Source organism: Pleurodeles waltl, chromosome 1_2 (assembly GCF_031143425.1).
Source record: "Pleurodeles waltl isolate 20211129_DDA chromosome 1_2, aPleWal1.hap1.20221129, whole genome shotgun sequence".
In the NCBI taxonomy this organism is placed as follows: Eukaryota; Metazoa; Chordata; class Amphibia; order Caudata; family Salamandridae; genus Pleurodeles; species Pleurodeles waltl.
This window is the reverse complement of record NC_090437.1, coordinates 513,651,329-513,669,308: the sequence shown is the minus strand read 5'-3', so window position 1 is coordinate 513,669,308 and position 17,980 is coordinate 513,651,329. Positions and strand designations below refer to the sequence as shown.

The following is a 17,980-nucleotide window of genomic DNA, read 5'->3' as shown; positions in this document are numbered from 1 at the left end:
AGGAGAATTTATTTTAATAATAGTGACATAAGCAAAGAACAGTCACTAGGAGCCAAGGTGAGACCATCAAACTTATTTCACAAATTTTCCATAGAAGGGTGTACCACTCACTATTGAGCCATAGGATATGGGCATTTTAAAATATGGGAGACTGAATATTGAGGGAAAAAATATTGGAAGGTAAATGCATATAGAGAAGTATAGATGTGCAATTCCTATCTCCACTTCTAAGTACTGTGGAGAACAAGTTACTTACCTTCGGTAACACATTAGCTGGTAGAGACTATCTAGCTGCAGAGTCCTGACCTTAGAACTTCCAGGCATCAGCTTGGAATCCAAAACTATTTTATGAGCAATAACCCTGCGCACCATTGGGTGGCTCAGTTCCAATTCGCATGGCATCTTCTTTGTCGTTGGAGCCATCTATGATGTCACGATCGCCTATGAAGGCACCACACATGCGCGCATATGTCAGTTACTTTTCTATAACTTCCACGCTAGAAGTGCAGAGCCATGAAAGAAACTGACAAGGTTTGTATGTGCAAAACCAAGATCCTGAAAGGGACAACCCTCAAACATAGTAAATGAGTCCGCAGAGGGGGGAGGCATGGGTGGGTGTAAGGAATCTGCAGCTATATAGAGTCTCTACCAGATAATGCGTTACCAAAGGTAAGCAACTTGTTCATTTGATAGAGACTTCTAGGTGCAGATTCCTTACCTTAGAATAGATACCCAAGCCATAACCTCCTGGAGGTGGGCTGTGAACAAATTCACTTTAGACTAAACAGTCCTGCAGGACCAAATGGGCAAAATGCCCGTATCTATGGACCTGATATTCCAGGCAGTAGTGTCTGGCAAACGTGTGCAGAGACGCCCACATTGCTGCCTGACATATGTCCAGGACTGGTACTCCTCATGCTAACGCTGTAGTAGCAGCCTTGCCCCTGGTGGAATGGGCCCTCAAGCCCTCAGGAGGCCGCTACTTGGCCAGAGTGTAGCAGATCTGTATGCAGAGAACCATCCAGAGCGAAATGATTTGTTTCTGGGCTGCCCGAACATTCTTGGTTCCCACATACACCATAAAGAGTTGGTCATCCATCCAGAACTATTTTGTGCGGTCAAGGTAGAATGACAATGCTGTTTTGGGGTCTAGTCAGTGGAGTTTCTCCTCTTCCTTAGAGGGATACGATGGAGCAAAGAAGGTGGGAAGGATGACAGTCTGACCAAGGTGAAATTGAATCACCATATTAGGTAGGAAAGAGGCATGAGTGTAAATCACTACCTTGTCTGAAAATATTGTGAAATACGGAGCCATGGATGACAAAGCCTGCATCTCACTCACCCTCCAGGCAGATGTTATTGCCACTAAGAAGGCTATCTTGATGATGAGCAGCCGGAGGGGACAGTTGTGCAGTGGCTCAAAGAGAGCACACATAAGATAGGTGAGAACTAGATTTAAGTCCCACTGAGGAATGACAAAGGGTGAAGAAGGAAACATATGTACAAGCCCTTTGAATAATCTATTTACAATAGGTAATTTGAACAATGGAGGCTGATCGGGCACTCACAGAAAAGCAGACAGAGCACATAGATATCCCTTGAGTGTGCCCAATGCAGAACCCTGATGGGCCAGGGATAGAATAAAGAGAAGGATATCAGAGAGAGTGGCAGAAAGAGGATCAATAGATCTTTCTGTACAATAATCTACAAATCGCCTGCAGCAGCAGGCATATACCATCTTGGTGGAGGGAAGCCTAGGTACCAGAATAACTTTACAGACTTCGGGAGGAAGGTTGAAGACTGTGAACTGCCGCCGCTCAATCTCCATGCATGAAGGCACAGAGTTGACAGGTTCAGGTGGAGAACCCTCACCTGCTACTGCAACAGAAGATCTTCCCAAAAAGGCAACCTGATCGGAGGATAGATGCTCATTTTCAGAAACTTGGGATACCAGACTCTCAGTGCCCAGTCTGGAGCCACAAGAATTACTTGGGCCCTGTCAGTCCCGATCTTCTTGAGAATTCGGAGTAGAAGTGGTATGGGCAGAAAGGCGTACAGGAGGTCTTAGCTCCACTTGCGACGGAAAGCGTCACCAAGCTAGTACCTCCTTGGTAACTCCAATGCGCAATAATGCTGACACTGCGCATTCTCTTCGGAGGTGAACAGATACAACCAAGGCTGTCCCCACTGCTGAAAGAGTCCTTCTGCCACCTCCAGATAGAGACGGCACTCATGATCTGCTAGGCATCAACGGCTGAGTTTGTCTGCCCTGGCGTTCAGAGAACCTGCCAGGTGTTGAACCACCAGGGTTAAGCCCTGCTGTTCCAGCCATGTCCAGAGGCACAAACCTCTTGACAAATGGTCCTTAACCCCACACCGCCCTCTTGTTGCAGTACCACATTGCGATGGTATTGTCTATGAACACCTGCACTATCTTCCCCTTGACAAAAGGAAGAAATGCCTTCAATGCTAGCCAGATCGCCCAGAGCTCCAGTAGGTTGATGTGGAGTCCAGATTTCACCTGAGACCAGAGTCACTTGATCTCCACCTCTCCCAGATGGCTGCCCCATCCCAGAAGCTACGCATTTGTCACACTGTGAGATTTGGTAGGGAAAGGAGAGTAGGGTGCCTTTGACCCAATCACAGATCTTTAACCACCACTGCGGGTCTTTTGCAGTTCCCTCTGAGATCTGGACCATATCAGAGCGATCTCCCTGATGCTGCGCCCACTGGAACTTCAGGTCCCATGGCAGAGCATGCATGTGCTACCTTGCATGTTTTACTAACAGGATATAGGAGACCATGAGGCACAGCAGCCTCAGAGTCTGTCTCACAGAAATCCAGGACAGAGGCCGAAACATTGGAATCATAACCTGTATATCCTGGTCTCGTTGCTCGGGAGGATAGTCCTGAAACTGCACTGTGTCCAGAACAGCTCTAATGAAAGTGAGCATCTGAGAGGGAGTGAGGTGTGACTTTGGCACGTTTATAGTGAACCGCAGCAAATGCAAGAGGTTCGTCATAGTCTGGAGGTCGGAGACGACAGCCCCGGGTGAAGGAGCCTTCAACAGCCAGTCGTCAAGGTAGGGAAAGCCTGAAACCCCTAACTGGTGCAGATGAGCCATGACCACCGCCATCAACTTGGTGAACAGCCAAGGGGCACTGGTAAGGCCAAAGGATAGCACAGTAAACTGAAAGTGCTTGTGGCCCACCTTGAACCGCAAGTAACGCCTGTGGGCAGGAAGGATGGGGATGTGGAAGTACGCATCCTGCAAGTCCAACGCTACCATCCAGTCGCCTTGGTCTAGGGCAGACAAGACCTGAGCTAGAGTGAGCATTTTAAATTTCAACTTTTTGAGGAAGAGATTGATGTCTAGTAAATCCAGAATAGGGCGAAGACCCTTGCTCTTTTTGGGAATCAGAAAGTAGCTGGTGTAACTACCAGTGCCTACTTCTGATATTCAGACCCTTTCTATGGCTCCCATGGCCAAGAGAGCCATAACTTCCTTGCTGAGTAAAATCAAATGATCCTCCAACAGCCGTTCTTTTGAGGGAGGCACTGGAGGAGGGAAAGACTGGAAGGGGAGGGAGTAGCCCTTCTGTATCATCTGCAAGACCAATTTGTCTGATGTCATAGATCACCAGTGAGGGAGATACAGGTCGCCAGCAGGACATCAGTGAGAGCTTCATTAAAGGTCAACAATGGTTCAGATGAGGTAGTCCCTGGCTGAAGCACCTCTGTCAGGAGGTTAGTCTTGACTTGCACTGAGGGAAGTTTGAGGTCCAGGACGTCCGCTGCCCTTCAGACAACCAGAGCATAGGACGCATCCTCCTCCATAGCCACAGTAGGGGGAGAGAGCAAGCCAGAATCTGAAGAGGTGTCCAGTCCACTGGCTTCTCCTAGTTCCTCAAACCAGTCCATAGGCTTCATCTGGTTTTCTAAAGGATCCAGGGGCACCCCCCCCCATTCCTCTCAAGTGCCTAGCTGGTCTAATAAAGGCTCAGGCAATGATCTGGCTTTGGCACAGGAATCTGCATCATGCAACGCTGTTCTGACTCTGGATTATCTGCGATCAAAATGGGGCTGGCTCCACCAGCGGACGCTGATGGCGCCAGGAGAGTTGACTTTGGGAATGGCGCCAGAAAAGGTCACTGGTGCTGTTCTGGATCGAAGCTGAGGCTGAAGCCGCTGGTGCGGAACCTGATGGGGCCTCCACCGACCCCGCAGGGCCCAAAGGCGTTCCACTGGGGCAACTCTGCTCAAACATATGGCACATGGCCTCGTAAAATTCCTTCAACTGAGCGGCGGGGTCGCTTCAGCTCCTGGAAAGGGTGGGAGGCTCCAGAAATTATGCTAGGCTGATTAGTGTTATCTTTTTTTACTCCAACCAGCCTTATGACATTTTTTGGTGCAAAATCCCCTTATCCCATATCGTCACCCCCCTGCCCCCCTCCCCCCGCCAACACCACTTTTTTGGACGCTAGCCGTTTGCGGTGTGCAATGTGCTTTCCTCTAGCGCAACACAACACTGCAGCATTTCACACAGCACTTCTGCACTACCCAATTTTTTGTAAATGTGAACCTGCTATTTCCAGCAAGCCATCTGAAATACTGGCGCCTATATCAATTGGGAATTACTCAGAATAATTGTGAAGCCTACATCTATGATTCAAAGGGAGCAAAAACTCATTAAGGTGCTGAGTTGCAATCATTGGGTACAAAAAATAAATACCTCCCTGTCCTATAGTTAAAAAGCAATCATACTATGTTGGAGAAGAACCATTTAAAATACTGTGGGGCATATTTAAATCTCTGTTTGCGCTGAAATAACGTCATTATTTTACGCTATTTCAGCACAAACTTAACTCCATATTTATATTTTGACGCTAGACCCATCTAGCGTCAAAATATTGGAGTTAATGTAATTTTTTTCCTGTGGAAAACGACCTTGCATCAGTGCTTATTTTGTGCTTGTTGTTTCCGGTGCTGAGCACCCGCACTTATTTTTGAGGGCTGGCGCTTATTCTTCTGCCTCAAGCATTTGCTGCGAACAAAAGGTACGTATGGGAAAGACGGAGGATGGGAAAAACGAAAAAGCATCACAAAGAAAGAAAGTACAAAGCTGCAAGAGTGAGCTGAAGGGGCAGGGAGTGGCTTTATATGGGTTAAATAGGCCCGAGATGGCTTCAGGATTACACTCTCGCAGTGTTCTGTGTTCACACAATTAATTGCAGCAGCCGCGTTTTTGAGAGGAGGGCTTTGGGCACCAGCACCTTTTTATTTACAAATTAAGCACTGCCTTGCGTCAATGAGATGCAAGGTAGGCGTTCCCGGGCAAAAGTGACTCTAAGGCCTAGGCGCCTTATTTATCCTCCCATGCAAAAATGGTGCACGGGAGGGAGGTGGACCTAAATAATGGCACTAAGCTTCCTGGGTCAGGGCATGCGTTAGGGGACATGTGGAACACCATGGAATAGGTCCACAGGTGCCCTCCCCAGGCCCCAAGGACACCCCCCACCCACACCAGAGGGACAGCAGAGGATGGGGACCTCATCCCAGGTAAGTATAGGTAAGTAGAGGCATTTTTGGATTTTTTTTTAAAGTGCCACTGTGGGCCCTCAAATGGGCCCCCACACATGGCACTGGGTGGAATGGCCATGCCCAGGGGACCCTTGTCCCCTGTGCTGGCCATTGGTGTGGTGGGCATGACTCCTGTCTTGTACAAGACAGGAGTCATGTGGTAGGGTAGGTTTAGCATCGAGAAATGACGTTAGGCTGATTAGTGTAATCTTTTTTTACTCTAACCAGCTTAACGGCATTTTTTTGTGCAAAACACCCTTCTCCCATACCGCCACCCCCACCAGGCTAACGTCACTTTTTTTTACGCTAGCCCACCCTTTGCGCATGATTGCACCATTCTATTATTATGGCGCCCGCCTGGCGTCCTGGAATGGCGCAAGCCGGCGCTATACTTTTTGGCGCAAAACTGCATTAGTGCAGTTTTGCCTCAAAAAATATAAATCAGTGCCTGTGTTCTACATAGGGCAACATTTTCAGATACAGAGCAGAAATGTATCAGGCGTGGGGCCTGCAAAGCTGACACTGTATCAACCAATGACAAGAGACCGAAAAGAAAAGACTCACCTTCCTCATCAGATACGTCAAGGACCTCGGTCATCGTTTCTGGAACATTCAGCTTGTGTTTCTCTGTCACAGTCTGGGGAGAAAAAAGAAAACACAATGAAACATAAATTTAAAGAAACAAAATATAAGCAAAGATGTCGGTGTCCGCACACACCTACGGAGGCGGGTGTCTTAGGTAACGTTCCCTATCAGTGCATCCACACAAAGAACGGCGACAATTTCTGGACTGTGCATTTCCGGACAGAGCGGTCCATTCACATTCGTTGTCCTTCGGCAAGAGAAAGGAATCATTTCCTGTGATGAAACCGGGCACATGGAAAGTTGCAGTTGCCTTTTCAGTATTGCTTTTCTCCAATCCTCAGCACTAGTATTAATGGGCGCGTGATGTCGCCGGCTGCAGTGACTCAGTGCGGCCCTGCGTGAGGACCGGAAATGCCATAATACAGTGGTGGAGGCCTGGAGAATTTATTACAACTCAACGCAGATGGGAGTGAAGAAGTTGTGCGTTGAGAGATAAAGTGCGGGGCCATGCGGAAGGTTAATAGTACAGAGGGGAAAGGTTAACAGTACAGAGGTGAAAGAGATGCCCTTTTTTTTTACCAACTCTTTGCTAGGGTGCTGGACAGTTTTCATTTATAATGACAATCTTGTGAAAAGCAGTTTTTTTTCCCCCAAGAAGCTACATTTGCTGCTTGGGTCACGGAATGTAAGCAAGGTTTTTCCTTGACCTGACAAGGTGCTTCAGTATTCAAAGTCTTGCGCTTTTTACTCCTACGTTAATGAACAAAGGGCCTGAATCCCTACTATGGACGTCACTTGGAATGTGTAAATTATTCTTTCAAAAACCCTTACTTCTTGAAAAAGAAAAAAATGACAACCACATGAAGGACTCGCAATCAATTGGGTGTGAGGTGTGCTTCCCAGTGAAAATCCGGACTATTGTAGGGCATTTTTCAATGTGTTATTTGTGTTGAGTCATTTGTGAGGGAAAGCTGAACCATATATGTACTCGCATCAAATACACATGAATGTTACTAAGGTGACGCAGCTTCACAGCACCCATGAGAAAAAGCTTAGCAATGTACACACTCCCATATAAAACTCTTTGAAATGAACGATGGGACATGGAGGTCTCAGAAGGTAAAGCTAATCAATGAACACGCTAGCATTCAGTACGAGTTACCAGCACTAGTAAACAGTCACACAATAAATCTGGGTAAATATACACACCTACAAAAGCAGAACATTCTGCTAGCTACCGTAGGCCAGTAAATGGAACTCTGCAAGACCATGCTTGTGTCATAAACATTTCCCACAGCACTATGCTGTTACAGTAAGTCGGCAGCCAGGAAGGGGGCCCTAATAGGGCGAACATTCATTTCTTTTAAATGCCATAGATTTGCACGATTTTATTGCTTCATGATATTTATCTCGACCACACCGCAGAAAAAGTGATGCACTGTACAAGCTGTATGTTACCCCTCTCCAGGACTTGGTGACAAATGTCATTTAAAAGCAAGAGAATAATCATAATTTCTTACTTTTCAAGAAATCAGTCATTTGATACTTATGAAGGCTAACATCAATACTGCTGCTTTCCCGACATGCCCTTCTGAACTCAGTGATGCAACTTCTATCTCTGTTACAGATTATGAAAAACCTGCTATTGCCACTTTTTTATTTGATCTATTTCCCGGACAGTTTTTAAATAATACGTTGTTATGTTTGCCTTGGCGAAAGTCTTGGCTAGTCATTGTGGACCTGCTTCAAATCCGGATTATAACAAAACCCTGGTCTACACTTTCGGCTTCCGGGCTGAGCTGGAAGTTAAAGAGAAGTCCTTTGACTAGGTCAATATTTGCCTGGTCTCCCTGCAGCCCTTTGCGATGCGAAGCGGGGCGCGTGAATAGGGAAGTGAGGGCACATTTGAATCACCAAATAAATAAATCTTAATGTTTGAAACTATAAGCCGAATAGGAATATATGACACAATTTTTTCATTTAGACCAACCGGTAAATAAGGGCACAAGAACAATCCATCATAGGTTTTGCTCCCCATTTACAGAAGTGCTAAAAATAGCGAATAACATATGCAACCGGTAAGTGCATGTATTTTGTATGTTTTAATTCTGCCAACGAAGTGATGTGCATGGTCAGGTCCTACCAGGTAGACTCAGCCAGTAACAGGTGCAAATTGTGCTCAATTATAGACCTAACATTGGAGTTATTGACTCAAACTGTGTCATTTCAGACTCATCACTTTACAACTGCACTATACAATGTGTCTTTATGTCAATATATCCAGTTCCCAAATGTGCATTTTTGAATTCAAAGAATTTGTTGAGCCACCAAATCACACAGGTTTAAATCATTCATCCATTCTAAACACAAATCATGTTTGCATGTTTCTATAGAGCAGAGGTTCTTATCCTCGTGTGATTCGTTTGCACTGCTCCCACAAATCATTCTGAGGATACTGACTTAAATTTTTAGCATCCAGCTCTATGTATTACTTCTCTGTTACTGTGCATTTTATTAATCTGTTAATATTATTTCATTTTCTAAGTGGTTGCAGACCCCCTAAGCAGGCTTTGTGGACCCCCAAGGGTCCCCGGACCACAAATTAAGAGCCATTGCTATAGAGCATTAAGGGCCATATGTACGAACACATTTTCCCATTGACACAGAATGGGAAAAAACCCTTTGCTGCATCTGGCCCTATACAAGCTCCTCATTCATTTGTTACATATCTCTTCTAGGGTCAAGAAGAGATATGTAACAAATGAATGAGGAGCTTGTATAGATTCAATATTTACAGGGGATGGACAGTTAATCTTGATTGGAAGAGTTGAAAGTTGTATTCCTTCATTAATTAATTTATCCAGTCATATCCGAGCAAGAAACAAGACCATGGGGGTTATTACAACTTTGGAGGAGGTGTTAATCCATCCCAAAAGTGGCGGTAAAGTGACGGATATACCACCAGCCGTATTACGAGTCCATTATTTCCTATGGAACTCGTAATACGGCTGGTGGTATATCCGTCACTTTACCGTCACTTTTGGGACAGATTAACACCTCCTCCAAAGTTGTAATAACCCCCCATATATTGAATCATCAGAAGGAGATGACCAGCAAAGGAAATTCAGCAGAAAATGTCCCAGACGTCTGTGAATCCCGAGATTTTGTTGATTAATGAAAAACGTTATATCAATGAAATGCATCTGTATAAAAAGTGTGCAAAATCGTGTAATTTTTCCTGAAATTATGCTAGATTTTGGGAAAGTTTATGCAACACTGTGAGTACATTTAGAAGAATGAAGTCCCGGAAGTCCAGAGTGAAACTGAATGCGAGGGCATACGTCACATTTCAAAGTCAAGGTACAAGCAAGGGAACTGGACTGATAAGAAAATGTCTCTTGTGACACATTTTCAGTTCCAGCTTGTCTCCTGTGAGCCATTTGCTGCTCAACCCAGTCCCCTGGAGAGAAAAAGTGCACACAATGTTGCACTGATGTAATTTCTGGCATTTAATATAATTCATGTAACATGAAATGGTGCCAATGACACAAATTACACAGAAATGATGCACATTTTTTCATGGGCCTCAAAAGAAAAAGTCAAGCAAGAGAACTTTATTTTCCATTGCCCCTCTGCACACGAAGCAACATAACTGGATTTCCCATCATCCATCTACTCAGGAAGTTACATCACTCTAAGTGACATCACTGGTTTTCCCATCATACATCTGCACAGGAAGTGACATCACTGGTTCCCTGCTGACAATACCCTACACTCCTTCCTCCTCCCAGTACTTATTTAAAGGTAGCCACAGCACAGATGAACATAGCAGGCATCCCAATGGCATGCCAATGGTATGCCCGTCTACCTCAGTCTGCAACTGGACCATTCCTAGTTCCAGCAACCCTGGTTCTCCCCCTACCCACTGAAATTATGCTGTGCTCCCACATCCTCTTAACCCCGGCTGCTGCTTGCCGCACTGCTGCCACACTGCACCACAGAACATAAAAGGAGTGTTCACATGTATCTCCTGCAAGTTCTTATGCACTCTTCCACACCCTGTACCCACCACTCCCGTACCAATAGCACCCTACTTTCTCACACTCACACAAACCAGCCACGCACTCATGCTCACACAGACCTAACACCACCTATACAACAAGCCACATTTGTGTGCATGCTTCTCAACACACGCTCGCTCACCAAATACCCCATGGAGAATTGGAACTTATTGCACGACCATCCTCCAGACCTGCTCTTTCTCACGGAAACATGGCACTGGAAACTGCTACAGTCATCTCTGCCAGCTACAAGATCATTAGGCAAGACCGTCAACACAAGCTCTGAGGTGGAGTCGCCATACTATTCACAGATAATATCAACTGCACAAACCCACCAGCTACATGGAACACTTCACGTTCAAGATGCGCATCGCAGCCAAATTCTCTCTAGGTGAAACCCTCATATATAGACCACCAGGACCCCACAACAATTTCGCCTGCAACATCACAATATCACATCGCATCACTCTTCATCAACACCAGCACCTTCCTCCTCCTCAGAGTCCTTAACTTTCACATAGAAGACAGCATCAACCCAAACTCTACAGCTTTTTCAGAAAAGCGTAGTAATCTTAGCCTCACGCAGCATGTTACCAAATCACCCCACACTGCAGGACACCTATTGGCCCCAACGTTCTCCTCAATCAACAACATCATTGTTGGCAAGCCAGCAACAGCGACCTGGACTGACCACACCCTATTCTTTTTCAACATACCCTCCTGCACCATCACAGACCTATCATCACCGGACCCATCTGTCATAGCTGGGAAGGCATCTCAGAAGAGAAGTGGGTTTCTGGCCTCCCTAAGCACAAGTCCAAACACACCAGTGACTTGCTGAAAGCCATCAAAAGCCTCAATAGCTGGATCACCATAGCACTCACATCCTCGCTCTCCAGAAGCACAACTCAGCAGCAAGAGCCCCTAGTCCACACTGCTCCCTGCTGATGACGGGCTAAACCCAGAAACACGTGTACGAGGATGTACAGCACTTGCTTCACCTACAGAGGTGAAAGACTCTTTTTACTTTTTGAACAGACTACGAATCAAATGCAGTTACCATGATGCTTTGGGGTTATACTTTGTTGCTGGAGTGCAGGCAGTGTGCTCTCTCTCTTTGAAACTGTGGCTGCCAGAGGAACTCAGGCTGGCAAAGAGCCACAGCAAGCAACTGAAGCACAACTGGAGAACAAGTCACAACACTGTAGATAAAGACATCTTCAAATCAGTCTTGAGACAATATCACCAGTAGATATGGAACACCAAGTGCACAGATCTTGCAGATTACATCAACGCCACCACTAACAGCAGCAAGGAAATCTTCGCCATCATCAACAATTTCACTGTGCCTCCTGTCACCTTAGCAGCATCGCCCCCTCTGAAGACCTTTGCAAAAAGCTCTTGAACTCTCTTAACAAAATCATTTCGATATACAGGAAATTCAACACTCACCCGGACCTTGTCACCATTGTAACTCAACTTCTCATCACATCTGATGACCTGTGGCCTGCTACCATTAAGACAACTGGGGGCTCCATCTGACCCTTGCCTCCATCACACCTTCACCAAATGACTCCTACTGATCAGCACAGCACTAACACCCATCCTCAATCCCTCTATCGACTCAGTCACATTCTTGGACACCTGAAAAAATGCCCCCATCATGCCGCTGCTCAAGGAACCATCTGCTGACTTAGCCATGGTTTCCAACTACAGACCCATCTCCTCCAACCATACTCCCAAAAGTCTTAGAGAAACTAATCAACTGATGCCTCGTCGACCACCTCAGCAACCACCTGCTCTTCAACACCACACAGTTTGGATTCAGGCCCAACCAGAGTACAGAAAAGGCACTCATTGCCACCTCAATCATCCACATGATCCCCGACACAGGAGACACAGCAGTTCTCATTCTCCTGGAGCTCCTTACAGCATTTGACACTGTCTCACATCCCATCTTCATAAGGCACCTGCATAAGATCGGCATCCCAGGACACACCGTCAACTGGATCTGCTTGGATCTGCTATGTTTGGATGGATAGAACACAAGCTGTTAGTCTGTCATTTTACTCTTGGAAGCCTGAAAACACATCTGCAGAGTGCCTGAAGGCTCAATGCTCAGTCTCACCCCTTCAACACATATGGAATCCCTCTGGCCAACATCATCCATGTGCACATCAACATCCTCTCCTATTGAAGTGACACACAACTTATATTCTTGCTCTTGGACAAGATCCCCAACACAAGAAACAAGTTCACCAGCTGCATGACCGAAGTCGCTCACTGGATGAAAGACATCTGTCTCAAGCTCAACACCAACAAGACACACGTATTGATCTTGTGCAAGAACACCTCATCATGGGGCTTCAAGCTGGAGGGCAGCAAAATTCAGACCCACACCAAGAACCCATGACAGGAACCTCTGAGTAATCAATGGCAGCAAACTGGATATGACAGCACAAGTCAATGCCATAACTACATCCTGCTTCTGCAACTTGAAAATGCTGAGGAAGATCTTCAAATGACTCCCAAGCAACACTAGAAAAACTGTCACTTACACCCTAGTCACCAGTAATTTGGACTAGGGAAACACCATCTATAACTTGGCAGCCAGAATCATCCTCAACTTCCCACACAGAACTCACATCACACTACACCTCAGGGAACTACAATGGCTCCCGATACATAAACACATTCAATTAAAACTCCTCATACACACATTCAAGGCACAACACAACTCATACCCACCTACTTGAACATAAACATCTCCTTCCACCAACCACCCAAACACCTCAGCTCCGCAGGATTCATATTTGTAAAAATCTCCCACATATACAGAACCAGATCAGAGGGATAGACGTTCTCTTACATCAATCTTAAAATGTGGAACTACCTCCCACTCCACATCAGAGCCTTGGCCTCTCTTCTTGAATTCTGTAAGAATCTGAAGACCTGACTTTTCAATTAACCAACTTCCCAAATGCAGGGCTAGGTATACACACCTGCTCATTCAGGATACCCTCACAGGTCATAGTGCGCTTTACAAATAAACATAACATAACATTCTGTATGTAAAGTGAAAACATGACTATTCTCATGCTTGTGTTTATTTTTTACAACTACATGTACTTTCCTTCTTTTCATAATTCACCAAAAAGAAAGCTAACAGCAACTCATGCTGAAAAACATCTTGCTCACTGCACATAAACAGTAACATGTATTTAAACTGACCACCAGTGGAAAAATGTAGTCACTGTTGTACTCACTGGAATAGTTATATCACGTAGCCAAAGACAACACACATTAGTGTCTCAAGTACATCCATGGAAAATAATTAATTAAAGCACATTAAAGAACAGTTGCATTTCTGTTCCTTTTTCATGGTCACTTTTCAGTGTGACTGTGCTCTGTGTTAACAGTGAACCTTAAAGTAAGTAGATCGCCCTACTTCAGACAATGGTTATCCTGCACTATGAGTGATGGCATTTTTGCCTGATCACGTACAAATCACATGAAAAAAAATGCAGTTCAATTGCCGCTCTTTTTTAGGTCTGGCTTGAGAGCAGAGCTGTCTGCATGAAGAATAGTTACTATGGGGGTCATTCTAAGTTTGGCGGGCGGTGGTTGCCGCCCGCCAAATGGGAACCGCCAATTGGCCTCTCCGCGGTCAGAAGACCGCTGGGGCCATTCAGACTTTTCCGCTGGGCCGGCGGGCGCCCGCCAAGGGAGCACCCGCCGGCCCAGCAGGAAAGGGCCTGCAACACTGAAGCCGGCTCCGAATGGAGCCGGCGGTGTTGCAGGTGTGCGACGGGTGCAGTAGTACCCGTCGCGCTTTTCACTGTCTGCTATGCAGACAGTGAAAAGCTTAATGGGGCCCTGTTAGGGGGCCCCTGCACTGCCCATGCCAGTGGCATGGGCAGTGCAAGGGCCCCAGGACACCCGTTCCCGCCATCCTGTTCCTGGTGGTGAAAACTGCCAGAAACAGGCTGGCGGGAAGGGGGTCGGAATCCCCATGGCGGCGCTGCTTGCAGCGCCGCCATGGAGGATTGGGCCAACCGGGGTTAATCCGGCGGGAAACCGCCGGACCCGGTTTTCTGACCGCGGCGTCAGAATGGCCCAGGAAACACCGCCAGCCTGTTGGCGGTGCTTTCTGTGGTCCGCGGCCCTGGCGGTTTTTACCGCCAGGGTCGGAATGAGGCCCTATGTCTTTAAAATATATATAAAGTGTGCTTTGGTGCCAACCAGAAGAGCGTTACTTTCTCGCCTCATGCTATTTGGTATACCATTCTGCCTTCCAAGACATGCTTACACTGCAATGCATGTAGGACTATTTTACAGAAGCAAAGTACTCAATCATCATGCTGGTTGACATGCTCAACTCTTTATCCCCTCTTTACAAGCTGTACAGAAACTATAGACAATGATTTTTACATACTGTTAGGGTTCCAGTGTTCCGGTACCCACTTCTCCAAGAACAAATCCACGGAGATTCCTTTTTCAGGAAAACCAATAAAGCAGTGATTTTTGTAGCGGGATCTCCCTTCCATGTCTTCAACCCTGGTTTACAACAACTGTGTAATTTCTTACATTTTAATGACTATATTAATGATATCTACTGCATTCTACCTCACTTTGGTCCTTTCTGAAGATCAGTTTCATAAAGCATACCATGTCAATTTCATGAATCAGTGCCAATTAGAAATCGTTGATAGCCGCCTCAAGATCAGAGGGGTTAGGCTTTGCCACAGTGGCTCGCTATTCCAATGTGCACAGTTGTGTACTGTAGAATCGTGCTTGGTTCGTTTGGACTTTTTTGTTTATACTTGACCATTTTGAATGTGCAGCACTACAAGACATCAAGGAGGTAGCCAATCCCATGTAGCATACATGTCAAGTGTCTTTGCTAAACAAACTTACACACAGGATTCATTGCATGCATTGCATCAGCAGCAGAGTCCAAAAAGCTTTTCCTGCATGAATTAAGGGCAATTAATTCAGCCTTCTATTAGGGCTCTCATGCTCAAGTTGTGTCTGAATATTGGGTATACTCAGCACATAGGACAAGTGTGTAAAAAACTGAGTTCAATACACTTGATGCCCACTGAGAGAACAAGTATATTCAGGCTATCCAATGTACATATTTGTTATCTACATGCACTGCCCTCATCTACCTCAGTGATTTGACAATGCCAAGTGTATGCTCAGTCGCCAGGGCATGGCAGCAGGTCTCCACGCTTCACTGGAATTATCTGTTCTCTGGAGTGGGGGTGTAATGTGGGACAGGAGAAGGTCATCATTCATTCATAGGTGTCCTCAAGAGACTCCCATGGCTGAGCTATTGTTGATTTGCAACAGGGATGTCTATCCCTTACCTAAGCATGACTTAATCTAGTAGCATCTCAGGCCGAGAGGTATTTCTGCTGTTTCATATAGCACTTGGCTCAAAGGGCTGCAACCTCTGTTGGGGTACAGTGTTCATGCATGTCTTCTTTACCCAGTAGTTTTACAGGTAAGTTCTGCTGTACCTCAAGTGGTGATATACCACACTCATACAACTCAAGGTAGAATACTCCTGCTCAGGCTATACAGCAGGTCAAAGTTAAGGTTCTGAAGGCTGTCTCCTCTCCCCATTACAGGCACCATCTAGATAGGCTTAGGCCAGAGAAGACTATCTAATAAAGTGTCTCTGCATTCCTCTTTGGCATAGTGGAGGCCCCGGCAGTCATCTCACACAAGCAAAATCTTTTACCTTTACACATAAGCTTTGAATGGCACCATATATCAACAATCTGTGGACTGTTATTTTATGGGACTCAAGCCCACAGTTTTAGCTACAAACAAATAACTTACCGGGAACACTCCCTGCCAAGCCATATGTATGTCTAGTTCTTGCCTCTGGATTTGATCATTCCAGGATCTACACCAGCATCTCCCTCCCAGCTAATCAGTGCTGCTAAATATACTCTATGCCAAACATCATAACGTTTTGGAGAGAGGTGCACAAATAGGTGCATGATACCATCCCATGGAAATACATTAAAGAATCCATTTTAGGATATGATGCCCATCTAGACCTTGCAGACCAAACCAGCCTCAGACCCCTTATCACATTGCAGTCACAAAGTGAGTCTCAAATTTCGGGTCTATTTGAAGTCTACACAGTCACAGGATATAGGTAAATGTAATTAAGGGGGTGATTTAAGGTTAGGTGGATGGTACTCTGCCCATCAGGGTGGTGGAAGACATTTCCTCCAACACTCTGACAGACTACTGACCCTCAAACTGAGAAAAGATAGCTGTCCCAGAAGTCATCTCTGTACTTTGAAAGAAACCGCAGTCATTTTTAGTGACCCGCTGCCGTCAGTTTTGATAGCTGTCCACCGAAGTTTTGCAAAGTGTTTGCTTTTCAAAAACAATCTCACAAAGCATTTGTTGTTTCTTGAAATGCAATACAACCTAATGACTCCCTCTTAGCAGGGCATGGGGGCCATTATTTGTTTTTTTTTCTCACCTTCACTGTCTAAATAGGGTGGGCAGTGTAAGACCCTTTTTCTGAGGGCCCCTACTCAGTTCGGTTGTCGGAGGAAACTTTCCATCAACATAGCCAACTGGGTCTCCAAGGATGGAAACATAAGGGTCCACCTGCCTCTTATGTGAGGCAGGCGGACAAATGTTTGGTGGTCTACAGTAACTCTGGAGTCAGTTGTGCCTCTGCCTTTTCTCAGTAATCAAAGGAAATCATGGTGAAAGTACTTGACTTTAGAAGCTGACCCACACTCCTCTTTCATAATTTTAAGACAGCCTTGAAGCCCTGGAAACAGGCCTGTCCTCTTACTAGAAATTACTATTTCACCTGACTTTCAGTAGAGTTGAACAGATGTCATGACACCCTACTGGCCTCATGTTAGATAGTAGTAAACAAAGAACATGCTCCTTCATGCCACACAAGCTCTAGAGTAGGCTGTAGGGCCTCATATGTATAAAGGCCATGTTTACTGCCTAATTGTTGTAGCACTTGTTCTACTCTCTCAGGGAAAGTATCAGAATCTCTAGGAGATCAACAAAAGTCCTGCCACCCAGCGTACCCACACTTCTCCTGATAAAAAGCAGTATCTCACTTGTGTTGCCTGCCTTTGCCTGCAATTGAAAAGGCCCCAAAATACAATGTGGAAACATCAAGATGTTTCCTTTGAAAATCAATCATTCTGTGATAGCTGTGACATTTAGGCCTGGGATCAGTCAGCAACCAGGTAAACCTACCATCCTAACATTCCTGGGAGCTAGATATCGGGTTGAGACCAGAATATGGGGGTCATTCTGACCCTGGCGGGCCAACGACCGCGGAAGCACCGCCAACAGGCTGGCGGTGCTTCCGGGGGCATTCTGACCGCGGCGGTAAAGCCGCGGTCAGAAAAGGGAAGCCGCCGGTTTCCCGCCGGCTTCCCGCTGCCCCAGGGAATCCTCCACGGCGCCGCTGCAAGCAGCACTGCCATGGGGATTCCGACCCCCTTCCCGCCAGCCTGGTTCTGGCGGTTTTCACCGCCAGAACCTGGCTGGCGGGAACGGGTGTCGTGGGGCCCCTGGGGGCCCCTGCAGTGCCCATTCCACTGGCATGGGCACTGCAGGGGCCCCCTAACAGGGCCCCACATAGATTTTCAGTGTCTGCGTGGCAGACACTGAAAATCGCGACGGGTGCAACTGCACCCGTCGCACCCCTTCCACTCCGCCGGCTCCATTCGGAGCCGGCATCCTC

General features: G+C 46.2%; 1 protein-coding gene across 33 annotated transcripts in view; it reads right to left on the bottom strand.

Annotated features, from left to right (window-relative positions):
* The window catches only part of ANK2 (ankyrin 2), a 1,630,948-nt gene that overhangs the window by 350,503 nt on the left and 1,262,465 nt on the right, over positions 1-17,980 (bottom strand). For all 33 annotated transcript variants that reach the window (XM_069241684.1, XM_069241892.1, XM_069241902.1 and 30 more), the window contains one exon: positions 6,146-6,218. In XM_069241684.1, coding sequence (XP_069097785.1) covers positions 6,146-6,218 — 73 coding nt within the window. The remainder of the gene's footprint in view (positions 1-6,145; positions 6,219-17,980) is intronic.